This window comes from Nothobranchius furzeri, chromosome 14, assembly GCF_043380555.1.
Source record: "Nothobranchius furzeri strain GRZ-AD chromosome 14, NfurGRZ-RIMD1, whole genome shotgun sequence".
Classification (NCBI taxonomy): domain Eukaryota; kingdom Metazoa; phylum Chordata; class Actinopteri; order Cyprinodontiformes; family Nothobranchiidae; genus Nothobranchius; species Nothobranchius furzeri.
In genome coordinates, this window is record NC_091754.1 from 20,939,302 (window position 1) to 20,964,777 (window position 25,476).

The window sequence follows — 25,476 nt, forward strand, 5'->3', positions numbered from 1 at the left end:
TGCTGTTTACTCTTAATAATTCAAGTCGTTAATCTACTGGGCAGTTTTCAGTTAGAAATCACAATTTTATTTGTTTTTATTGTTTTTCTTTCATGATTTCCCTGCTGGACACCCTTTTTCTTGTTAAATTTTAAAGTCTGCATTTGCATCCCTAATCTTGTCAAAATAAAGAATCAGTTACTGTGTGGCTGATTGGGTGCATTTCATTTGACCCCTGCTGAAACAGCATCATCAACAAAACGGTGACATTTGAATGAATACATGAGAGCAGAGTTCATTATATAACAGCTGTGCTGCTGCTGGGCACAGACACTGACTCTTCATCACAAAAATGTTATTTTTGTTCTTGCTCAGCCTTGTTTTAGGCTGGCAAATAGAAGGATACAATCTGACAGGTGAAAACGAGAGTAAGAAGGTGAAAGAGAACAGTTCAGTACACGATTTAACATTTTCACTGCACTCTCCTTTCCTTTGATCATCATTCTGTGAGCCATAGTTAGCACAGAGCTAATTGGGAGAAAATAGCAACAAACACTCCAAATCACTTTTGACTTTTTCTTGTCCTCACAGCCAGAAGACATGTGAAGAAAAATCACTTTCTCCGTCATTGCACTAACGAGAAACAGGGAACTTTGGATGGAAAACTACAGGAGCAAGCAGATCTGAGCTTTCATGTTTTTTTTTTTTTTGTTTTTTTTTTTGTTTTTTTTGAGGCTCCAGATTTACAGCTGCTATAGCAAATCTGCAGACAAGCTAGGTTTTGAATGCAAACTTCCCTTCCCTGGATCCGTGTCCTCCAGAACCGGAAACCCACATTACTAGTGGAAAGGATAATGTGCTGAACACCAGTTTTCTTGGTCCAAACGTCTTTTGTTGTCCGTGGCTTCAAATGGTGTTTTTCTTTTTGGTACTGTGGTAGTTTTTCCTAAAGTTGAAGTGGTAGCAGCCGACTGTTTCTCCTTCCCTGATGTTATTGAGCGGGCAGCCTCTCACACCATTGGTGTTCTGTTGCAAAAGGTGTGAGTGCGTAATGAGTGGATGACCCAAATGTAATGATTGAGTGAGTGTTCCACACCTCTAGCACAAAAACTAAAGATCAAATATATTTAAGTTTGATTTCAAACTAATGAAAAACAGACTTTATTTGGTCCATGAGGGTCATCTAAAACTATATATATAAAAAAATCATGCTTCATTCATATTCAAGAAAATAGGTGAAAAAATATGTGTTGCCATGAGAACAAATTATTCTTGTTTTCTATTATAATTCAACAATGATGAGCCTAATGAGCTCCCTTAACAATAAACTTGTGTTAACAGGAGAAAACCTTAATTTATTCTCCCCCTTGAGGTCTCAGATGTAGTGAAATAAAATATTTTTTAATTTGTTTCATTATGATGTTTTAACATTTGTACAAAAAGGATTCAAAAAAGTCTAAGTAAACTGGTGATTCTGGCTTCATAAGTAAAAACCTTTATGTGAAATAAAGGATTTTTATGGTCCAGGGTGGATTTTGTTGGCATCCACTAAATTTTTAAACACACGTTTTATTTCCCTTTAGGGTGCGCAGTAATCAATACAATAGACCATTAACTAGTGTACAAGAGCAACAGTAGGTCAAAAGCTCAGTGTAGTTTATGACCTCGCTAAACAAGGTTAATGACGTTACATTCAGTTGAGCTTTAGAAAAATACCAACATGCTAAATTTCAAGTTTTTCTCTGTTTTAGAAATTTTATCACTGCATGGCCGGACTCCTCTCCCCACCGTATGGCGTGATGGACAGCAGTTGTGGTTCTGACCGTAAGTAACCCAGAGCTGTAGGAAATATAGTTGCAGGTTTATTCCAACAGCAAGACAATCACAATGAATGTTTCAGTGCAACATCATTTTGTGTTTTAGTTGTGAATTTCCTGTTTCACTTGACATCAGTAAAGCTACCTTGACGCAATAAACTGGTGGTGGTACCAGATCAGCTCGGGGTCCTGGGCCTAAAAATGTCACACTAAGATTGGCTGAATGTAAGACTTACGGAAGTTACGGTACCACGTTCGTAAAAGTTACGTTAACACGTTGATGCTGAAGATTTTGATTGGTCCAGACAAATTCATGGTTGTAGTCCTGTAGTCCCAAAAAAAAACTTTTTTGGGGGAAAATGTGTTTATATTGCCAAAGGAAATGTAAAATAAAAGCAAAAATATAAACAAAGACCCCCAGCAGCTCTGATTTTGATTAAATGGGGGAAAATAAAAATAAAATAACTTTATTGAACAAATATCAAGCAACATTTTGAATGAATGAATGGATTTTTTACACAAGAACTAATGGAAAATACAGAATAATTCCACATTAATACAAATGGAAAGGGCTGCTAAATGTGAAAACAAAACAAAAAAATTAAATTCTTTACATTCACATTCTTTAAAAAAGGACGACAATATGGTGTTTTATTTACAAATAAGTTATAAAGAAAATATTTAGATGTTAAGAAACAAGAATTTATTACCAAAACCCTCTTTCCCAAAACTTCTGTGTGAAAGAATATTGAAAAAGAGAGGCAATGCATTTCAGACAAGTGGGTTTAACGTAGGGTGACGTCATTGATCCGGTACACCTGAGCATAAAAATCCATCAAGAGGAAAGCTAATCATAAAACAGCTGCAGAATGTAAACAGATAACTTAGGGAAACCGTGTCTGAAGCTTAAACCACATCAGGGTGTGTTGCACTGAGTTAGCTGGCAGGATCTGAGTTTATTATAAAGGCCACTAAATGACATTTAACTCAGAGACTGTTGTGATATTTGACAGTAAAATATCTCAGCCTAGACACTCCCACATGTTGACATCAGCCAGTGCGTTTGGTTAATTAGACTTTTAGAAATACAGATAAGAAAATGAATAATGCACTATAAATGTATTATAATCAAGATCACATATAATTTATGCTTTCTTTGTCAGTTCACTCAATATTGACTTTGTTTTGCTCTGGCAGAGAAATGACGTCGTTTGATTTAAAGCCAAGAATCATAAAAAAGATGAACAACAGTGAGAAAATCCAGAATCAGTTCATTTTGTTAGCTTTATTTGTGCAGATTTTTAAAGTTTCCTTCTTTTAAACCCAAATATAAACTTTAAACTTGGTTTAATCAAGTCCCTGCTACCACTTTTGTCATGCCTTTGATTACAATAGAAGGTGAGCTTTATTTTATTTTTGTTGAAGAAACAATTTAGTCATTCTCTCTTCTATTTGTATCAGTGGGTTTGTGAATGTAGCGGTTGAATAAATTAAACATGTTTCTAACAGTTCTGCTGGTTTTAAGAGCTGCCTGACTTTTAAAAGGCTTCATTTGGGGCAGCAGTAGCTCAGGTGGGAGAGCGGGTTGCCTCATGATCGGAGGGTCGTGGGTTCGATTCCAGCTCCCGCCAGGGGTATCCTGCTGTTGTGTCCTTGGGCAAGACACTTCACCCAACTTGCCTGTGTTAGTGGTGGTCAGAGGGGCCGACGGCACCAAATGGAAGCCTCGCCTCTGTCAGACCTCCCCAGAGCGGCTGTGGCTACAAGTAGCTTACCACACTAGCAGTGTGTGAATGTGAGAGTGTGTGAAAGCATCTTTGGGTATCTTGAAAAGCGCTATATAAGTTCAATGCATTATTATTATTTGTTCAAGTCAGGCATCCAGATCAGCCTTTAGTATTTCTTCCAGTAAAACTCAGACCGATGTAAACAACAAAATGTGATTTTTGATAAAACTCTCATTGGGCTGATATCATACTTTAATTTATGTATCCCCTTAAAATGTCTCATGAACGAAATGATTAACAGCTGAAGACACTTACAATGTTTTATAAATTGTACATAAAAAGATATACTCAATATACCGATTAATTTTTTAGACTAAATAAATCATTTTACGGTGCACTGTAACACATTTGTAAGTCTTATGTTTATTTCCAACGATATTACTGTTTTCTTACAGACCACCTTTTGCATCATTCTGACTCATTCACACTTAGCAATTCTCTTCACATTTACCTTGCTTTAATCTATGCGCTATGTTTTTACAAGGAATGCCAGGAAAAGAGAATTTATCCAACAGCCTGTTTGTTTCAGTCTCCAAACATCCAAATAAGGTAATTGTTCCGCAGTAAATGACAGAAAGATGATTTAACAATGAGACAATGCCTGCTTTTTTGACAGTTTTTATTATTGTACCCCAGGCATGAGAGGTTTGTTTAAATGTAGCCTTAATATGTGATAGTTTTTGTCTGCATCCATAACAGTTCCTGTCCCACCTTTATTCCGCCATCATTTCCTGCTTGACAACGCAACACCGCAGCAGACTGATTGTGTTCTACTCCAACTTGGAGATTAGTCATAACACTGTTGTTGTTCTATATAAAAATATGTTATTGTACATAAAAATTCATAAATTAAACTTATATTAACCTAAGATGAATGCTCTCAGAATCAATGCTGCTGTTGCAATCAAGTGAACCTATGCCCTAAATAAATGATGATGCTTTAAAACCCTCACATAAATGCAAGGGTTGCACTCCTTTCTGAGGTGTGTAGAGTGGATTTTAAATGTTAAAGTCCTGCAGCTTGTCTAGCAGCTTAGCAGGAGGGATAAACAATGAAACAGGAAAAAGAGATGTTAAGTGTTAGTATAACTAAAACTTCAGTCAAAGATTTTGAAATGAATCACTTAAGGTAGATATTTTTTATTAAATGTTTTATTGCTCTTCTTTCTTCCAAAGTCCTTCACTGAAAGTCCATCCAAACTCCGGCCTAAATGTTCCTCTCAGGTAGGAAACACGACCCACTTCTGTGCTCAGCTAGTCACACGTTGCTTTTTTGACCATTAACGTTTTTATGTTCAGGTTTTTTCTGAAAGGATCCTCCATGCTGGGAAAATTCTCCGCAACACCATCCTCTCTGCGGCACCTCACATGATCCGAGACAGGAAATACCACCTGAAGACTTACAGGTTAGCTGTTGACTTGCTGTGTTGTGGTGTTCCTCAGGGTACTGTTTTAGGGACACTGCTGTTTTTTTGGTTTTATATACATGCTTCTTCTCCAACAAATTGTGTTTCTTCATATGACTGATATGCAGATAATATAAATTTATACATCTCTGATATCCCTAAGCTGAATCTCTTAATAAAATGTATCGATAATGTGAAAAGCTGGATGGCACAAAATATCCTCAGACTGAATAAAGACACCCATAAGACAGGTGAAACTCAAATAATTACAACAACGTGCAAAAGTTCATTTATTTCAGCAAAAACAAAAAGGGGCCCAAACATGCATGATTATACTTTTTCAAATGTATGACATTTTCTTTTTAAAGGGGTGGTTCACTCGTTTAATCAATACATTTGCAGTGGCCCAGTAGGAAAGAAAGGCTTGCAAGTCATACTGTGGGGAACAAAGCTCCAGTACGCCAGCGTGACTCTTCCATGACTCTGTAACATTGATATTTTATCTGTGGGCAGCAGTAGCTCAAGAGGTTGAGCGGGTTATCCAGTAATCAGAAGGTTGCAGGTTTGATCCCCGCTCTGGACAGAGAATTCTGCTATTGCGCTATTGTGTCCTTGGGCAAGACACTTAACCCACCTTGCCTGCTGGTGGTGGTCGGAGGGACCGTTGGCGCCTGTGCTCAGCAGCCTCGCCTCTGTCAGTGCGCCCCAGGGCAGCTGTGGCTACATCGTAGCTCATCACCACCAGTGTGTGAATGTGTGTGTGAATGGATGAATGATACACTGTAGTGTAAAGCGCTTTGGAGTCCACACTCTGAAAGGCCATTTATCATTTATCTGCACAAATAATACGAGCCTGAAAGAGCCCTGCTGTGTGGTGGAGTTGCTAATGCTGATGGTTAGTTTCTACTAGCCGAGACTTTCTCCGCGGTTTCCTGGATGCTTAACTAACAACAGCCTTTCCCGTAGTGAAGATGGGTGAGTCTATTTAGTAACAGTGTGACGTAGATCTGACAGGCTTTTCAAATCCTAGATTTTCACAATCTATTTCAGAAGCTAATGCAGGTGATAGGTGTAGGAGACTATTTTCTTGTTCAGCCTGCATGAAAGTCTCAGAGTGACCGATTATATCCAGAAATAATAATTTAAAATGGCTTTTCAGTGAACCACACTTTTAAAACCTTTGTTTTATTGATTTCATGTAAAATTCCGAGATTTTGAATCTGGGGTTTTCATAAGCTGTCAGTCATAATCATCTATCTCATATATTAGTTTGACGTTTTACGTTGAATGCCTAAAATAAATATACTAATATTTGGAGTTCCACCTGTATGTGTGCTAGACAAACACAAATCTGCAGTCATGGAGGCGTTGGGGTTTTTTGGCCTCGTATACTCAGCCTGTCTTGAAGTTAGCTTCAATGCTGGATTCACTCTAGATGATCCTGTAGTACACTCCTGCTCTTTCAGCTAAGAAACACTGCAGAACTGTGTAAACTGTGTATGGTTCAAGTTTTAATCACTTTACAACCTGATTGTTGCAATTTAGTGTTTTGTTGTCTGAATTCAAAGCTTACTAAATCATACAGGTTCAAGCAGGTTCTTCTTGTGAAGAAATAATGACATGCAGATTTGACTCAGAAATACAAGAAGCAAAACAAACCTGAAGCACGTTCTAAAACGATGACATAACTGCGTTTCCCTCCCAGGCAGTGCTGTGTGGGGACAGAGTTGGTTGACTGGCAGATGCAGCAGAACTCCTGCGTCCACTCTCGTGTTCAGGCCGTGGGCATGTGGCAGGTGCTGCTGGAGGAAGGAGTTCTCAACCACGGCGAGTCTTTGCTCAGTCTGCCTCGACGTGTTCATATGAGATAAAACGATTATGTGAATTCTGCTGATTGTGTTGTGCTACTGTAACACAGTGGACAGAGAAACGAGCTTCCAGGATAAGTACATTTTCTATCGCTTCCTGGACGATGAGCGGGAAGATGCTCCTGTTCCGAGTGAGGAGGAGAGGATGGAGAGCCACGAGGAGCTGCAGGACACTCTGCTGTTCCTCTCACAGATTGGACCTGATGCACTAATGAGGATGATTCTGAGGAAACCGTACGACTCTGACATTTAAATGAATAAATCGTTGTGTTCAGATGTTTATTGGCACTTCTCCTGTCTTTTAGTCATTCTGAAAGAACAGCAGAAGAGTTGGAGATCATTTATGAAGAACTCCTTCATATAAAAGCCTTATCTCACCTGTCCACCACTGTGAGTTCGTTGTTGTTGCTCTTCCTGATTTTAGAAACAATTTGAATATTTATCCTGCTGGTAAAATTGATGCATTTTTCTGAGAGCTGCAGCTTTTTCTCCCATTCAGCTGCAGTAAAATCCTTGATGCAAATGTTTGGATTGTGTGTTTAAACTGATCTTCAGTAATAAATCTGTCTCACCTGATTACACAGGTAAAGAGAGAACTGGCTGGAGTTCTTATCTTTGAGTCCCATGGAAAAGCAGGAACAGTTTGTGAGTTAGATAATAAAATGAGTTAGATCATGAAGAAAATCAGCCTAATAATCCCAGATTAGGTTTTTACAAAGTGGTGAAGCTTCCCTGTGTGTTTTTCCCCTCAAGTGTTCAATCAGGGGGAGGAGGGCACATCCTGGTACATTATTTTGAAGGGATCAGTGAATGTTTTCATCTATGGAAAAGTAAGGATTTCTTCACACACACAATTCCTGAAAGCACCAATCTTTCTAGTTTCTGATTGGAGTTTTTATTGATTCAGCTGTGATTTTTCAATCTGCACAGGGTGTGGTTTGCACCCTCCATGAAGGAGATGATTTTGGGAAGCTGGCGCTTGTCAATGATGCCCCTCGTGCTGCCTCCATCATCCTGAGAGAGGACAACTGTCATTTCCTGAGAGTGGACAAAGAGGACTTCAACAGGATTTTGAGAGTGAGTGTTGAAATGCAGCACTATCCCCCTCTGCTGGGAATTATCCAGAGTTGCAGCCAAAAATCCTCCATCAGAAGGCTAATAATTTGCTGATAATGGCCCTAATGTTGGAGTCAATTAGCTGTAGATGTGAACTTGCTGTGTGGAAAACTTCCATCTGCGAGCTTTGATGGCTTGAAAACCTTGTTGCTCAGAATAAATAAACCAAGAGAAGATTTTCAGGATTGAATATTCAGCGATGATCCAGCAGGTTCGTGCAGACATGGCATATGTGACTGGCAGTCCAGTAAGTGGATGATGCCAACTAATAAAACTGGAAAGATTTTTAGAAGACAAGTGTGAACTGTTTCATTTTATTTCAGATTTCCACTTAAATAGAAATTAACTGTGTAGGAACTGTAGATTTATTTTTAAGTTTCGTTCAGTCATTAGTTGGCATGAAGATCTATGGTTCTGACAAAGTGTGTGTGTGTGTGTGTGTGTGTGTGTGTGTGTGTGTGTGTGTGTGTGTGTGTGTAATGTAGGATGTGGAAGCCAACACTGTACGTCTGAAGGAGCATGATCAAGACGTTCTGGTGTTGGAGAAAAGTCTGAACAGTGGACGAAACTCCATCCATGGCTCATCTGCATCCCATTACAAGTAACCCACAATCAATCACTCGATCAATCAGTCTTGTCGGTCAGTCAGTTTGACATTTGGAAAACGTATTTTCCGCCACAAGAGAAGAGCTCCACATTTGAAGCTTGTTTGAGTGCAGATTATTCGTGCATAACCTGGAGTGAGAGTTTTTTCATCCTCTTCATCACTGCAGAGACTCCTGTTTTCCATTTTCAGATATAAAAAACAATCATGGTGATGAAAACATTGAAACAGATGATTACATTTTTCAGCATAGGTGTTTCTAGCTTGCTTTGGGGGATGCTGAAGCCCACTAATGGGCCATTCCCATCTGTACCGGGTCGGCCCGGGCCGGGTAGCGTAGGTTGTTTACATATCTGGGTGGCCTGGTATTTTTCCGGGCCAACCAAGGCTCATTCTCAGCCCTCTTCTCGAGGGGGTCTGCTTCAGGCCGACCAGGGCCAACACACGCACTGCTGAAAGCAAATTCACACCTTCCATTAGAGCAAGCCTCTGATTGGTGGGTAGCATCAGCCCACATGGGCTTAAGACAAGGATGTGTGGAATCAACCGGGCCAGGCTGGGGCCGACTGGGGCCGACTGGGGCTACCCGGCCTGGGCCGACCCGGTACAGATGGGAATGGTCCACTAGATTTAATCTCAGAACACTTAAAGTTTGGTATTTATTTATTTATTTATTTTTTTACTGTTTGTGGTCATTTTAAGTAACCAGTACCCAACCAGGATTGCAGTTCGTTTTTATTGTTGATTCTTCGTCTGAATAAATATTTATAAGACATTTTTTTTTCAATTGCTGCCTTGAAAGAATGGGGAAGTTGCGCCCTCGGCTGGCAAAAAATAGAACAACACTCTTGTTTCCAACAGCATTTACAGGAGAAGGAAAAATGGAGAATTGCTGCCCTCCAGTGACAGAAAGCTGGTACTACACTTTAGGTCATTTTAGCCATTCAGAAGAGAATATTTAGTCTCCTCATCTTAACTAAGTTTTAGAAAATCTTGACATCTTTAGACTTGGACCAGCTTATTTTACACTGATAGCAGAATCTGTTAAACACAGACTATGATGTGAAAACAGTGCCTTTTTCACAAATGTGGGAATTAAATTTTGTTAAAATGTACAAAATGTTGAAACAAATCTTGCCTGGCCGGGCAGCTCTCTGGGTGCTCAGCCCCCCTAAACTGCTGATGCTAGAATTGCCCCTGTGACTCAGCCTAAAAACAGCTCTTTTGGCTTCCACTGCATTCTAGTAAGTGTGAACTGTGCGTGCATCACCATCTCAGCAGATCTGCTCAGCAGCCGTCGAGTGCAATCGTATTAGAGGCATCTGTTGCTGCCCACCAGAGGCTGTAATACAGAGAGACACATTAATGGTAATGACGGCCTATAGCCCCTAGGAGGGAAAGAAGGTTTGGCAAGTCACATTCAGGGTCGCCATTTAATCAGACTCACTCTTCACACACGATGGTGTCAAGCCTGCCCCAAGAGAAGCAAAGACACGTCCTTGCTTTTGCCGTTCCCTTTCCTCTTGTCACACTGTTATCAAGTAATAAAAACAACTGAGGCTGAACTGTGCTTATTCTCCTTCACATGGAAGATGCTCCAACATTTCTTTCTTCATTTTTTTTATTGGCTCCTGCCTCCTCTCTCAGTCTCCTCTTCATCTTCAGCTTCCCGAAAACACTGATTGTGTATAAGATTGTTATCAAACGAGGCAATCACAGACGCACGCTGAAGTAACTCAAATCAGCCGAGGGGCCGCGGCCGTGTCATTAAGAGCTGGTATTTCTTGATTAGTGAAGGATGTGCTTGGCTCCTTGTTGCTTCAGATACAACATAATGTCGGGAACGCCGGAGAAGATCTTGGAGCACCTTCTGGAAATGATGCGATTGGATTCCCAGCTGACAGAGTCAGGTACCGAGTAGCTTCGCCTCACCAACAAGTGCCATTTGTTAAAATAGAAAAATCAGTTTCTTTCCCTGTGTGGTCTGTTCTCATCCACAATAAGCTGCACATCACAGAGCTGATCTAATTACCATTGTGTGTGTGGGAACATGTTTTTTCCAATTGCATGCAGGGATGACAGACATGGCTATGTTTGAAGTCTCTTACCGGGTATTCTCTGTTTCCCATCACAGACTCAGCCTTAGATGATTTTGTGCTCATGCACTGTGTCTTCATACCCAACAGTCAGCTGTGTCCCGTGCTGAGATCTCAGTATCCTTTTTATTTTTCTGCGTTAATGTGATTTAATGATAAAACAAAAAAAAAGTTGATTTTTGCTGTTAGATCTTTAATAGTGGTGCAGCTACCAGGCCCAGGCCTTGCAGGGCTCCGAGCAGGAGAAGCTGGACTACACACTGAACAGCAAGCGCAGGGTGATCCGTCTGGTGATGAAATGGGCCGCTGTGCACGGAGAACACCTGCAGCAAGAGAACACAGCCTTTCTGGAGGTGTGTGTCTAGGCCCTGCTGCTAACATAAAATAGTCACAATATCACAAAGACCACATCAAAGATGTGTTTTAAATGTAAAATAATACAATTCAGATATCACACCTTTGGATTTTTTTTGTGTGTGCATTTTTTATTTTAGCTGCAGTCTCAGGAAGTAAAAATCTGAACCTTTATTTAATTCAAAGCTTGTTTTACTATGAAGGAGTTCCTCAGGGCGGTATCTGATGACGCCAAAGTGCTTCCAGCCCTCAGGGATCAGCTCACAGAGTTGGAGAGGATTGTAAAGAACAAGTAAGTTGTCATAAATGAAACAGAGAGGAGGAGCTTTGACCTCCTTGTGATCAGGATCATTGAGAATGGTGAAATTTACTCAAACAGATTTTTTTCTATAGTGCAGAAGATTTTAAAGCCTCACAGAAAAAGGTAGAAAACTTGGTCAGATAAAAATTTTGCTCAGATATTTGTGTTTTTGGTAAAGATGAACACCATTTATGTCACAGCGCAAAATCCTTCTACAGCAGTTCAGTACGGGGGACGAGAAACTTCAGAAACGCCAACCAATCAAGGGTAATGATGAAAGTAAGTGAGTAAGGATGCAAAGTTCAGTAAAGCTGTGGTCCATAGTATGATGTCATCAAGAAGAAGAGGAAGAGATTTTGACATCTAAACAGTTATAGCTCCCACACTGGCTTCCCATCCCTTCTGGAAGAAGCTGAAAGCCCTGCCTCATACCGCGCACCTGCACACAAATAGCCTTGTAGCGCTAATGACAGAATAATAATAAAACAGTTAATGTTTTTGATAGGTTCCTGCTCAGACACACCTCAATCTAACTGCTGAATTATCTCCTCGGCATTCATCAGGTTCTGCAGGAGCTGCTAATCACTTGATTTAAACAAATCTGCAGAGTTCAAGCAGGGAAACATCTAAAACCAGCACTCGCGATGCTAGCACAACCCTGCTACAACTGGCTAAAACAATAGTCCGATGTATCATAAGGTTGAACGTTACACTATTCACTTAGGTCCAATACACAAAATAAATCGTTGTTCCACTCCCTCCTCTTCCAAAGTTAGCTTGAAGACATGAATGCAGGTCAAGTTAGCAATCAAGCTAGGTTGGTGTGCTAATCTGACAGTAGAGCCTAATTTATGCTTCATGCGTCTGCATCGGACACGCAACACCAATATTTGTCATTGCAAGGGCTCTCCAACAGGCTCACAAGGACGGACTGAGTCTAGTTCACTTTTCTAAACATTTGTTGAACGAGACGGAGAACTCAAGCTCTAACGGTGAGGTGGCGAGCGCATGAAGAGCTGTAGGAGACCGAGGGACAAATTTGCCCGTGTAAAAAAGTCTCTGAAATACAAAAAAATAAAATAAAAATAAAAACACAATATAAACACAACAGTAAATGCACTATTTTGGACCAAATACAGAACAAGATACCCCAGAACAGCTCTACGCTCTCTGTTGTCCTGGCAGGGAATTGCTTTGCGACACTCCCCAGGAGAAGTCTGAGGGGAAAACGTCTCCGTTAATGCGTACACGTGTCTCCCTCATGGAGCTGACGGAGAAGCATCAGTGTCACCCTACAGTGCATGCTGGGAACTGGGACACATTCTCATTGTTTGACAGCTCCCTTTTGTAGATACAAAATTTAAATGGTTTGTTTGCTCTGGAGGCCAGGGGAGGGACTTGGGAGAAATAAAAATGATGAAAGATGAAAGATCTTTATATCATAGAACAGGGTCAGATTGTAAAATATTAACACTTGCAGTCACTTTAAAAAGTCTGAACTATGTGCCCCAGCTTTAACTGACCACTCTAATGCTGTTTATGTACAGCTCAACCTGTGTTGTTCAATCTCATATTTATTCTGATACATGCCTCCAGTTCTGTTCAAAGTCTACTGCTGTGACCACACCTACACCACCATCCGGGTTCCTGTAGCCGCGTCGGTCAGGGAGGTCATCAGTGCTGTGGCTGACAAGCTGGGGTCAGCGGAGGACCTGATCCTGGTCGGCCTCAGCTCAGCAGGAGGTGAGAGCAGCAGCATGAGAATCAAACGGCTGCAGGAGGCAAATACAGAGAGGGCACATGCATGCTGGTTTAACTTTTCATCCTGGAAACAGGTGACATTTCTATTCAGCAGGTGCAAGATATCAACCTCAAAACCACATTTGAGTTAAGAATTGACAATGAAAGGTTTTTTATGAAGTTTGTTAAAAGAAAACTCAAACATCTCACACATTTTTTGACAGAGAAAACAATCTTTAAACCAAACGATGTTTCAGTCTTCTCAACACTCGGCATAAATGGACGACTTTTCACCTGCCAGACGGACCAGCTGGATTTGTTGGTGCGTCAAAATACAACAAAGATACAAAACAACTGAAATCTCTTCAATTTTAGAGGATTAAATCAGTTTTTTGTGCTTTTTAGACTCCTCTGCCAGAACAAGAGGGCCCCATCTCAGGATCGCTGGCTAGTTTTGAGTTGATGAGTTCCAAAGATGTCGCTTACCACATGACCTCCTATGACTGGGAGCTTTTCCACTGTGTACATGAGGTACTGACAACTTAACAAATCTTACCGCTGAACACAAACTAACAACATATATCAAAAGATCTGTTTTTTTCTTCTTCAATAACTCACAGCTTGAGCTCATCTATCACACATTTGGAAGGCAGTATGTAAAGAAAACCACCGTGAACCTGGATCTGTTCTTGAGGAGGTTCAATGAAATCCAGTTTTGGGTGATCACAGAGGTTTGTCTGTGCTCCCAACTGAACAAGAGAGTGCAGCTTCTCAAAAAGTTCATCAAGATTGCAGCTCAGTATGTTGGTCTTTGTTTCTTGATAAATATAATCAGTTTTTTTTTGTTGCTATAACCCAGTTTACGTTTTCATGCATTGATTTCTTTTAAAGGTGTAAGGAGTACAAGAATTTAAATGCCTTCTTTGCCATCATTATGGGACTGAGTAACCCAGCAGTGAGCAGACTGAGTCAGACCTGGGAGGTGGGAAATGGGAAACACTCTGTTGGTTTATGGTCAGTCTTTACTACAATGAACCATTTTTTTTCTGTTGTTTTGTTTGCAGAAACTTCCCAGCAAGTACAAGAAGTTTTATGGAGAATTTGAAAACTTAATGGTATGCTACACAATTTTTTTTAAACATTTTTGTGCACTAAATTCACAAAAACACTGCACATCTATTGAGGGCACCACCTAAAGCTGTTGCCCGTAGCGTGGCATTATCAAGGAGATTATGACATTTGAATGTCTATAGCTCCTGTCCATGCTCCCCCTCCTCTTCTGGAGGCAGCTGGAAGCCACGCCGCGCACACACACAGAAAAAGTGGAGAATTAGAATTATTAGCTTCAATACATAAAACATGAATCCCTTTTCTTCGCCCTTCTTTCTCTTAGATAGCTTGAACTTTACAGACTAACACTGGTGTGTCCAAATTCTGGGACTGTGTCCTTCAAGAATGCGGTCTACCTGGCCGAAGTAGATCCGGTTCTTCATTGACCAGCTAGACTGGAAGCAAGCGGCTGTGAATTTGGATGATTTCGTCTTCAGATTTAGTCCTGCTCCTAAGGGCTGGACCACATTTGAAGGAGTCTTAAAATTTGGACAGCCTTCATCGCAGCGCTTTGGCGTAATCGCCTATAAATAAGGCCGATGAAGGATGCTACCCCTGAAATTGGACACACTCATTAATTCAACGCAGGACGAGTTAGCATTCAAGGTAGTGCCATATTAGCCTACGGTAAACACAACATACAGTGATTAGCTACAGTCTTATTTATTTTATTTAAATAAAGTTTCAGTTACAATTCCCTAAAATACAATAATTAGTAATCAGGTGCGTTAGCAAAAATGGGGCGGGTGTGTCATCCATCCATCCATCCATCCATCATCTATACCCGCTTATCCACACAGGGTCATGGGGGGATGGTGCCTATATCCAGCAATCTCTGGGCAAGTAGGAGGGGAACACCCCGGACAAGTTGCCATTCCATCACACGGCAACGCAGAGACACACAGGGTTGTGTGTCTCTGCTAACAACCAAGCACACACACACACACACACACACACACACACACACACACACACACACACACACACACACACACACACACACACACACACACACACACACACACACACACACACACACACACGGACAATTTAGAGAGGCCAGTCAACCTGATAGTCGTGCTTTTGGACTGTGGGAGGAAGCCGGAGCAGCCGGAGAGAACCCACACATGCACAGGGAGAACACGCAAACTCCATGCAGAAAGACCCCAGGTTGGGAATTGAACCCAGGACCTTCTTGCTGTAAGGCAACAGCCCTAGTCACTGTGCAGCCCCAACAATGGGGCAGGTGTGTCAGAAAAAGGCAAATTTATTCTCTCATTCTGTGATGCATGCCAGACATTTTTCACACATGAACTTAGAAAAATTGAGTGGCATTGCATCGTTGTTTTTCACATCATCAAACCTGTGTGATTGTTTCCACAGGACCCAACCAGGAACCATCGCGCTTATCGACTCACAGTCTCCAAACTGGAACCTCCTATCATTCCATTCATGCCCCTGATGATTAAAGGTCAGATTTGTTCACCTAAAGCATTTTCCCCTGTTGCACTTCTTCAGCTTCTCTCTGATGTTTTGTTTATACCTTCCAGACATGACATTCACACACGAGGGCAACAAAACACTTATCGACAGTTTGGTCAATTTCGAGAAAATGGTGAGGCCCTGCTCATCATTGTCTACCATTTGGCGTGAATCCTTTTCTTCTTGTTTACGTTTCTGTGATTTCATGCGTTTGTTGCAGCGGATGATAGCAAAGACGGTGAAGATCGTGAGATACTGCAGGAGTCTAACATTCAGTAAGATGAAGAAAATGTCTTTCTGCTTGAATGTTGGGGAATAAAAGTAATTACAGTTAACTCCAACTTGGGCTCGTCTTTTTACTTTAAATAGGTCCCGATTCTCCTCTGGCTGGGAAGCACCACCTGGACGTGTTGGCTTACGTCCGTCAACTTCACATCATCGACAACCAAAGGACGCTAACGCAGCTCTCTCACAGCCTCGAGCCCCGCAGGTCTTGAATCCACTCAGGGCCTGATTTTATTATTTTTTTACCTTCTGATGCTGCTTCTCAACATGACGCATGCTCACGCTGATCTGAGTTTAATCCAAACACAGGCAATCACATGGAGGACCTAATGAGACATCAGATAATGAGATATTGTTTCATTGACTTGTTAAGCCTTTTATTACAGTAATCTGTGATTTTTCAACAACAGTAATTGTTGTGAGATGAAGTACCTCTCACATCGGTGTCATGCAGATATCATATCATCTCCGACTCAAACAGAAGAAAATAAAGCTCTCTGGGTGGTAGGGTTTTCATTTATTAGAGTATTCTTGTAAAATGTAAAAAAATGAAACACTAGGATGCTTTAAAAATGTTAAATATTCATGATGTTCGTTCGTTTTGTATCTTTTTGTATCAAACAATATTTAAACTAATTTATATTAGTAATAAACTTGTACATTTTGTACAGATATTTATCCTGACTTTAGCATGAAGATGATGCAATTTAAGGAGAAATATTTTTAAATTCCTGAGATATTGTAAGCCAGTTAGAAATATTTAGCAGGCATTTGTGTACAATGACACTATTGTTGTATTCTGTTGTGTCATTCTGTCAATATGATGTTTTAGCTCATAGCATGCCAGCTTTTGGACATCTTTATTTGTTAGTAAACAGTTTGAGTGAAATATGTCCTTTTATGGGAACTGGGACAATGAGCATTAAACTGGAACTTTCTAAAAAATCTCAGACTTGTTTCTTCACATGTGTGTAACTAGTTTTATCTGAGTTATTTATTTACCTTTATCTTTAAGAATGGTTTATTATGAGGTTCTCTCGACGTTATTATGGCATGGGTACTTTAAGTGCAAGCACATGTTCTGACTGGTGGAAGGTGTGCTAACTCTGTGGTTTGCCCGGGGTTGCCCCATCATGTGGGTCGTTGGGTTCTTGTCACGTGGTTTATAATAGCCCGGTTATTACAGTTTTGGCTCTCATTACTTGTTGCATGGTGTGTCACGTGACTCACCCCGATTTATATGGAATAGAAGATTAAACTAGAGAGGTAGTCGAAATTTAAGGCTACGTTTCTCTTAAGAGAATCCCTAAATTTTATTTGGGATTAAACTAACTAAATCCCAAATGGGAAAGTCTGGGCGAGCGTGCATGTGAATGCAGTTAGTGACTAGTCAGTCAGTTGCTGTTGTTGCGTCATTGGGCAAGGCACTTAACCCACATTGGCTGCTGGAGGCAGCATTTGATCAGATCTTCCAGCAGGGGGAGCTGTTGTCATCAATTTAGCTCGCAGAGAAATGGGGGCAGTGCAGTTTTTTTTTTTTTTTTTTGCCTCCTCTGCTCCGAGTTGTGCAACTAGTTTAACCAGAACCGGAGATAGTATCAGGAATCAGAAATGAAAGCTCGTCACATGTGACTTTCCGGAACTCTGCTCCCCTTCTGTTTGAAGTTGGTGTCGAACCAGGGTCCGCCGGTTCCGAAGACCTGGAAACTTCTGAATGTCGGTACGTATGTTCTTCAGAAAGAGGACAGCGTGAAAGTGTAAGGGTGGAAATTTAAAGGCATTTTGTGGATTAGGATTATTAGATATGAGTGTGTGGATTATAATCTACAGGACACGTGAAACATATCAGCACCAAAACAGATTTATTGCTGATTCTGAATGTAATTTTATTTCCTCACTGCTGGGCTTTTAGTGATTAACTACTCATTTAGGTCTGATTACAGTAACTACCATGAGCTTTGACACATGGTTGCCAGGTGGGATTACGTTTCCTGCAGCAGTGTTTAATATTAGATGAGAATCAGGCACCTGAGGAGTGCTCCCACATCCCAGTAACACTGGTTTCTTGACTGGTCACACACAATACTGGAGGGGCTGGGCCAATGAGAAAATAGCTTTTGAAGCTAAGTATAGCAGACAGAAGAAAATCAGCAGTAAAAAAGTGGCTCCCCTCTGTGACAATGGAGACATTTCCCACTGTGATGGATAGTAATCCCAATGAAGACGAGGTATAACAGGCTTTTAAAAGCTGTAATTGCTCAGCTGTAAATGGCAAGCCCAGGAACAATAACAGAGCTGCAATTAGCCTCAAATGATGGAATTATTATTATTGTTATTTTTGTATATAAGATGCTTTTATGCTGTTAGAGACCAACAAGATATGTGAAAATCAATCTGACAGCTCCCATCATGAAATGATTGGCCTCAACGTGAGCAGAAAAGCAGAAAAAATAAGGAGAAAACAAGATTTGTGTATTTTTTATATTCAAACATAAATTTTATTTTATTTTCCTGTGTGAGGCCTTAGAGCCAATGAAGTGTTGAATTTACTTAAGTTATGTCAGCTGATTCCCCTTAACCAGTATCAAATGTAAAGGGTAAAATACATTGTTATGTGACGTTAAATTAAAGTAAATGTATATTTTTCTTTGCATTGAAAGAGTAGGTTCAGTGAGAAGACATGTTTTTGAAATATTATTGTTCATCCTAAGTTTAACATGCTTAACCTGCTTACCTGTCGGCGTTAATACAAAGACACGTCCCTTCACGCTCATGCGAGGGTGATGTGTTGGTGGTTCCCCGTGCTACGTATAGATCACGAGGAGGTTGTGCGGTTGCTGTTTTGTCACCTACACTCTGGAGTGAACTGCATTTGAATATTAGACAGGTGCCATCATTGCAGTTTTGTAAGTCATACTTGAAGACGCACTACTGTGTACAAGCCTTTCCAGCACTGGGATCTGTAACATTGCACTAATTTCTTTGAGGACCTTTTTGTGGTTTTTATTTTTTGTATTTTTTTTACAGTTTTTATTGTCTTTTTTATTGACTTTATTGTATGTTCTTATTGGATGCTCTTTTTTTTTCAAATGTTTGTGTTCAGCATCTTGGGCTTCTGCTCAGGTAGTGGAAGGTGCTTAAATAAATGTAATAAATGAAAATGACACAAAACATGCAGGTTTATCGTGATAGTAATCTTCTACCCCTATTTCCTGCAATATCCGCTGAAAGAAAATAGACGTGAAAGCAATCGAGTCAGAAAAAGCCACACAGATGTACGTTACACTGTAAATTGGCATTTATGGACTCACCCACCTTGGATCATAACGGGGAAAGCTGTTGTTTATTTAGCATCCAGGAGAGAGCAGAGCATATCTTGGCTAGTCAACGCTAGCTGTTAGCATTAGCATCTCTACCACACGGCATGACTCCTCCAGGCTTGTGTTATTTGTGGGGATAAAACATCAACGTTGCAGAGCAAACAGTGTCAGTGGTAGAGTCGCATTGCTGTTAGCCAATCAGAGGCGAGATGTCTGAATATCAGGAAATAAGATACCAAATCCTGTCGTGTTCGGCTCAACTCTGATCTGGCTCATTTCTAGGTGGCAGATAGTTGTTAGTTAGTGGCAGAGGAGTTAAAGTAGCTTTCCAGAGTTTTCTCCTTTCAGAAATTATGTATGATTGATCAGAAATCTGTAAAAGTGATTATCTTATCATGTACTGTGAAATAATGTAAGCAATACTTCTTTTTTTTGGCCTAAGCACGCCCCCTGCCCCGCAGAGCTCCATGCAATAGGAAACTGAGCGCCAACCAGAACTAACCAATAGCGTTAGACTACCGCTTCAATGCTTCAAATTTAAGGAATACCTCGGCTGATGCAGAGTCGATGAACTTTTCACGAAAAAGTAAGCCTTCAAAATATAAATATATGAAAACACAACATGACACGAGAATAATACTTGTAAAACAACGTGTTTTAGCTCTGTTTGTCGGCTACAGAAGCACATTTATAAACAAGAAACGCGAAGTCGCCATCTTAATAAAACGGATCGGCAGACTTTTTGTGTGATATACTGGTCAGCCACTAGATGGTGCCATCGGATAAGAGAAATACTCCATGAAGATACTTTTAAGTGGCAACCCCGTAATCGGAAGGTTGCAGGTGTGAGCCCCAGTCAGTCAGTTGCTGTTGTTGTGTCCTTGGGCAAGGCACTTAACCCACATTGGCTGCTGGAGGCAGATGGAGGGACTGGTGGCACCAGCGTTCAGCAGCCTCGCCTCTGTCAGTGTGTCCTAGGATAGCTGTGACCAAATTGGATCACCACCTCCAGAGTGTAAACATGTGCGTGCATGGGTGAATGACCAGTTGTATTGTACAGCACCTTGGGGGGGGGGGGGGGGGGGGGGTTTGTAGGACCTTAGGGGACACTATGTAATAAGTACAGGCTGTTTATCATTTTTTCTTCTTCCTGCCTCAGAATCTGTGTCAAAGTTGAGCGTCATCCTTATGAGATGTCGTCTCCCCGAGCATCTTTCGTGCAGATCAGGTTCGATGACATCCTCTTCTACGAGAACTGCGGCGGCGGCAGCTTCGGGAGCGTGTACCGAGCCAGGTGGATCTCCCAGGACAAAGAGGTGGCGGTGAAAAAACTGCTCAAGATCGAAAACGAGGTGAGAGTCATCGTAATTGCCGGAGCTTTTCATATACTTGTCTTTTTTTAATTGTCAGTGTAATCATTTTAATTACCACCCCATTTAGCTGGATGTGGTGACTTCTTTTACCCATCACTCATGGTCATTATAGTCTCCCACTCCAAAAAACGTGGTGCAGAAAAAAAAAACGTTATTTCCAAAAGAAAGAAAAGTATTTGGCCCAATTACAACCAAGAGTCACAGCTCTGGAAATCACTTTGAAAGTGCAGCCTCATTGTCTTAAAGACAAAAAAAAAAAAAAATGAAATCATCTTTGAAATAATTTCAGGGAAATTATATTACATTTGTTGGACGCTTAGAAACTTATTCAATGTTTCTTTTGTGAACCTGTAAAACATCACAGATATCCATTCAACTTCACTCAGCTGTTAAGGACGTGATTGTTCAGTGAAAATTATAATCTAATCCTTTCACATTGAACCAATTGTTCCTTTAATTATAGATCAGGATAACAATTAAATGAAAGTATTACGCCAGGTTTCTGTTCATTCAAGAAACGGGGAAGTTTTTCTTGGATATAACACATATTTGCTGTATATTCATCCACGATTAAAAGTGCCATATTGAGGCTTTTCTGGAGGATTTGTGTCACACGGGTGACCACAGAGCACAGATTTGTCATTATTCCAGCTGAAAATATTCTGGAATTTGATGTCAAATGTAAAAAAAAAATTTGCCCTGCGATGGACTGGCTCTCTGTCCAGGGTGTACCCCGCCTGATTGCCCGTTGACCACTGGAGATAGGCACCAGCCCCCCCGCGACCCTACATGGACAAGCGGGTTCAGACAATGGATGGATGGATGGATTTTTAAAAATTTTAAAACAACTTCTCTCAATTAGTAAAATGTGCTTTATTTAGTTATTTATTTACTTTTAAATGAGCAAATTTTCCTGCTGATATTTTGCTTTAAAAGTGTAGAAAAAGTGTATTAAAAAGCTGCATCCCTCGTATGGAACTGTAAAAACCGTACGTGTTTGTAGAGCGTCCCCTAAATGGAATGCAGCTTTCGTCGTCCAATAGGCTGGAGGTTAAATGTTAATCTCATTTCAGATGTTCCTTCCATCTCTCTTTAATTTGGGAGCAAAATAAAAAATTTTTCTTGCCGCAAGCTAGCCGGGCAATTAAATGGCCGCCGTTTGTTTTGTTCTTGATAACAGAAATAGCTGGATGTTGAATCAGGTTAGAGCTGCTCTGTAGTTGTAACATTTATAGCCTTGCAGAAGGAAGTAAAACACAGCTATATGTGGTCCGTGCATGCTGCTGCAGCACACTGCCTGCAAAAGTTTTGATCCACCCCTCTATTTTTTTTCATTCTTTCAAGGAAAACTGGAACCCAGAAATGTTTTAATCTTTTAAAATAGTTTGGAGGAACAGCTCCTCAAATGTTCCTTTGATCGTTTCCTGCTTTATAATTCAATTTCTAAACTTTTACAACGGGACTACTCAGCGTGACTTGGGAGGGTTCGGTTTGGTCCGGCCGCGTTTCCCAACAGCACGGGGGAAACGCCCCTATTTTTCATCTACTTTTCAGTCCCTGCTACATTGTGGTTCTGAGGGCTGAGGCGGAGTTGCGACTGTCGGATGCCTATTGGCTAGGGGGTGGAGTCACTGCTTAGTCCGGATGCTGCATCACTGCTGCTGAGTCTGACAAAAGCCATAAAACTGAGCAGATTATCCAACATCACTGCCATTTTTGTGCTGAGTTGTGTTCCTGTGTAGCATACAGACCACATGACATCATTTACTGATTACTTCCGTTACTTTTGTCTAGAGAAAGCATTGTGCCCCCACTCAACTTGTTAAAAGAGGGGGACCATTTATTTATCATAGAGCTGGCAGGGAAAACCAACCACACTGAGGGGAGCTGAGTTAACCCAGACTGTACTGAGCTGTTTTAGGCTTGTTTATACTTTTCAGTTTGAAACTTGAACACACACACACACACACACACACGCACGCACGCACGCGCGCGCGTTTGGTGGAGACTTTTGCCTTTTATCCTTCTCCATTGGTGTGTCGATGTTGTGAAGCAATTCTCCGCCAGGACAGCAGAGGGCGTAGTTCTTTTCTGGGGTATGCAACCATCAATGAGGGCAGGTCTAGTGCTTTTATATTGTGTTTATTTGTTTCAGAGACTTTTTAACACAAACATATTTGTCCTCCACATCTTCATGCATTCACCACCTCTAAACTCATCTTCCCCATACTTTCCTGACACAAATAAAACGTTTTCTGCATATCTTTGTACTCCTTCAGTCATGGCTGTATAAACATTTTATGTCGTCAGACTTTTACCGTGAGATGTTCTTCAATCTCCTCCGAGTCTGTCGCTCTCATTTTTTTCCTTTTTTGAGGGGGAATGGTGGTGCTGTTGAAAAAGTTAAAGGAAGTGGCATCCTGACCTGACCAATCACAGACTTGTGGTCTCCGTCGCTTTTGTCGGATTATTAAAAGAGTGAGCTCTACTCCATCTATCCTTGCAAGCCTGTTGATCCTGCGATGACGGATAATGGCGCTGCATGTCTCCGCACCAACATAGAGTGAGAAGTATAAACTAGCCTTAAGCCGTTGTTGCAAAATAATGTCGCCAATTTGCTGCAACGCAGTGGCGGCATCAGGGAGCCCTGGGTTGTTTATAAGTAGTCAGACCGTGGTGGTAATGTGGTGCAATCTTGTCCTTTTTATAAAAGATTAGGCAATGGCGACATAAAGGGTGTCTCTGCGATGCCACAGACTTTCGTTAATCTTGGACATAACTTACTTTTTATATCGATTGAAGCCGCGCAATCGTTACGTTTTTTTAACAAGCCGCTCCACCACTCCTTCCATTGTAGAGCTTTTTTATGGGGTTGTGTTTGGCCATTTATCAGGGCTCCTGGGTCAGTTTGAGCCCCAACACTGTTTAATATGCTAAACAGAGGCTCAAACAACAGTTTCCAATTGCATAAAAACAGAACCTCTCTCATCATGGTTTATTATCCTGAAATTAACATTGATTATAACAAAAACCTTGTTGTTTTCTTTTCCTTTGTGCCACTCAGGCTGAAATCCTCAGCGTGCTCAGCCATCGTAACATCATCCAGTTTTACGGCGCTGTTGTCGAGGCTCCCAACTATGGAATTGTCACTGGTAAGTCATGAAACCAGTTCACATGTCAGTGAGCATTTAGTGAATAACTTTAGAAGTTTGTTTAAAAAGTAAAAAAGGCATTGCAAGGTTCTGAAGGAATCATTAAAAAAATGAATCCAGTCGCACAAGGGAGGCCAATTCATGTAAAAGGCACCGTTATCGAGCTTGAACAACAAAGGACCAGAAAACACAGGAAGTAAAAGGAACCGATCTTACATAGAAATATGAAAGAATAACCTGGAAATAGTCCAGAAACACACACACAGAAGCACGGCTGGTGCACAAAAGCAGAAAACTTGACTAAGTAAAAGTAAGACACATCATTCTTTTTAAATATTTATTTATTTATTTATTTATTTATTTATTTATTTATTTATTTATTTAAATGGTTTTAAATTAGGTCAAACAAAATGTCCTCTCATACGATCATACAAAAATCACTTTGACACAATTTTCTTGCTGCTAACTTTTTAGAAACTGTGTGACGTAACCATGACGATCACACAGATTTATTTTGAAGAGGGCTTCATGAGTTTGAAACGACTCCATCCTGTGTGATTCTATACACGTCACACACTATTATCTCCTAGATAATAAAAATCTTTATGAAATGTTGTGTAACGTGTGATTTATTGGGACCATAAATGCAGGGAAACCAGGATAAATGATGAAAGTAAAGTAGAGAAAATCTTTTGTTTGTGGCATTTAGGATGTGTTTCTAGAGGATGTCCTGCTGTCCAGGAGCGGGGACGGTACCTCTGATTATAAAAGCAGAATTTAAATGAACATGAGAAAAAGTAGAAAACAAGATTTATGGTCCTCCAGACTTTCATCAGCTCAGCTGAGTTATAAATTTCTTTTGTTGACACAGTTTCCTCTTTCTCCAACTCTCTGTTGACACTCGGCACCCTAATTTAACTCCATGAGTTTAGGTCAGCTCTGCTTGAGAGTAAAGGTGCATTTCCCTGCTTTGCACTACTGTTCCGTGGAATCAGACGATGGACCCAAACGAAGGCACATCAAGCTCCTTTTATCTGTGGAATGTGGACGTTCTCCTTCAGGTGCAAAGTACAGAAGCAGATGGGTTTTCTCTTTAATCACTTAGCTGCATGACGTTCAAGATGCAAGTCATCCATGGCAAGCAAAAAGACCCAGGTGAAATCCAGGCCTGTAATAATGAGGCATTGTTGTGGTTTTATGATTGTTAATTAGGTTCCCGTCTTGGTGCCTGTGCATGTTTACCGTCCAGAGTTGGGTTATTATGCACAAACAGAGCCTTCCTGCTGTTATAGCTGCTACTTTTTTTTATCTTTATTTAAGCACTTAAATAGCTTCTGTCTGCAGATGAAATGGTGCCTGTTCTACATATCTTTGATATATAGATCAGCTTTATCAAAGCCTTCTTCTTGTTCTTTTATTCTCTCTGCATTTTAAATCTTCTGCATCTTGAACAAAGCTGCACGACAGCGGAGCTTCACACACTCACCCCTAATGGCTCATTAGAAGTGTGCAAAGTGAAATCTTTGGAAGTGAAGCAGAAAGATGATTCTGGTGTGTTGCAAAGATGTGAGAACGTGGCAAACTTCTGCAGAGGAAACGAGGAGCATCAAACTGTGACAAACCAGGCCCGAATTTCAACTTTGAGATGTTTTCTTGTATTGCACTCATGTCACCATGCCACACGCT

At 40.7% G+C, this 25,476-nt stretch overlaps 2 protein-coding genes across 5 annotated transcripts in view; both read left to right on the top strand.

The window, feature by feature from the left end:
• The window catches only part of rapgef4a (Rap guanine nucleotide exchange factor 4a), a 39,224-nt gene extending 22,197 nt beyond the window's left edge, over positions 1-17,027 (top strand). For 2 of the 4 annotated variants that reach the window (XM_054746922.2, XM_054746925.2), the window contains 27 exons: positions 1,731-1,803; positions 4,068-4,132; positions 4,760-4,807; positions 4,883-4,989; positions 6,695-6,816; positions 6,908-7,091; positions 7,163-7,247; positions 7,442-7,502; positions 7,611-7,687; positions 7,788-7,934; positions 8,459-8,574; positions 10,402-10,487; positions 10,712-10,790; positions 10,882-11,026; positions 11,231-11,319; positions 11,421-11,451; positions 11,529-11,607; positions 12,925-13,071; positions 13,293-13,390; positions 13,474-13,599; positions 13,689-13,867; positions 13,960-14,050; positions 14,133-14,183; positions 15,562-15,649; positions 15,729-15,793; positions 15,881-15,935; positions 16,030-17,027. In XM_054746922.2, coding sequence (XP_054602897.1) covers positions 1,731-1,803; positions 4,068-4,132; positions 4,760-4,807; positions 4,883-4,989; positions 6,695-6,816; positions 6,908-7,091; positions 7,163-7,247; positions 7,442-7,502; positions 7,611-7,687; positions 7,788-7,934; positions 8,459-8,574; positions 10,402-10,487; positions 10,712-10,790; positions 10,882-11,026; positions 11,231-11,319; positions 11,421-11,451; positions 11,529-11,607; positions 12,925-13,071; positions 13,293-13,390; positions 13,474-13,599; positions 13,689-13,867; positions 13,960-14,050; positions 14,133-14,183; positions 15,562-15,649; positions 15,729-15,793; positions 15,881-15,935; positions 16,030-16,157 — 2,622 coding nt within the window. In that variant the 3' untranslated portion in view covers positions 16,158-17,027. The remainder of the gene's footprint in view (positions 1-1,730; positions 1,804-4,067; positions 4,133-4,759; positions 4,808-4,882; positions 4,990-6,694; positions 6,817-6,907; positions 7,092-7,162; positions 7,248-7,441; positions 7,503-7,610; positions 7,688-7,787; positions 7,935-8,458; positions 8,575-10,401; positions 10,488-10,711; positions 10,791-10,881; positions 11,027-11,230; positions 11,320-11,420; positions 11,452-11,528; positions 11,608-12,924; positions 13,072-13,292; positions 13,391-13,473; positions 13,600-13,688; positions 13,868-13,959; positions 14,051-14,132; positions 14,184-15,561; positions 15,650-15,728; positions 15,794-15,880; positions 15,936-16,029) is intronic. The other 2 variants (XM_070544438.1, XM_054746924.2) reach the window with 2 other exon arrangements.
• A 488-nt stretch (positions 17,028-17,515) lies between these two features.
• Positions 17,516-25,476, top strand: part of map3k20a (mitogen-activated protein kinase kinase kinase 20a) — a 32,751-nt gene continuing 24,790 nt past the window's right edge. The window contains exons 1-3 of the mRNA XM_054746926.2: positions 17,516-17,665; positions 20,425-20,617; positions 23,703-23,790. Of these exons, the coding sequence (XP_054602901.1) occupies positions 20,459-20,617; positions 23,703-23,790 (247 nt within the window). The 5' untranslated portion in view covers positions 17,516-17,665; positions 20,425-20,458. The remainder of the gene's footprint in view (positions 17,666-20,424; positions 20,618-23,702; positions 23,791-25,476) is intronic.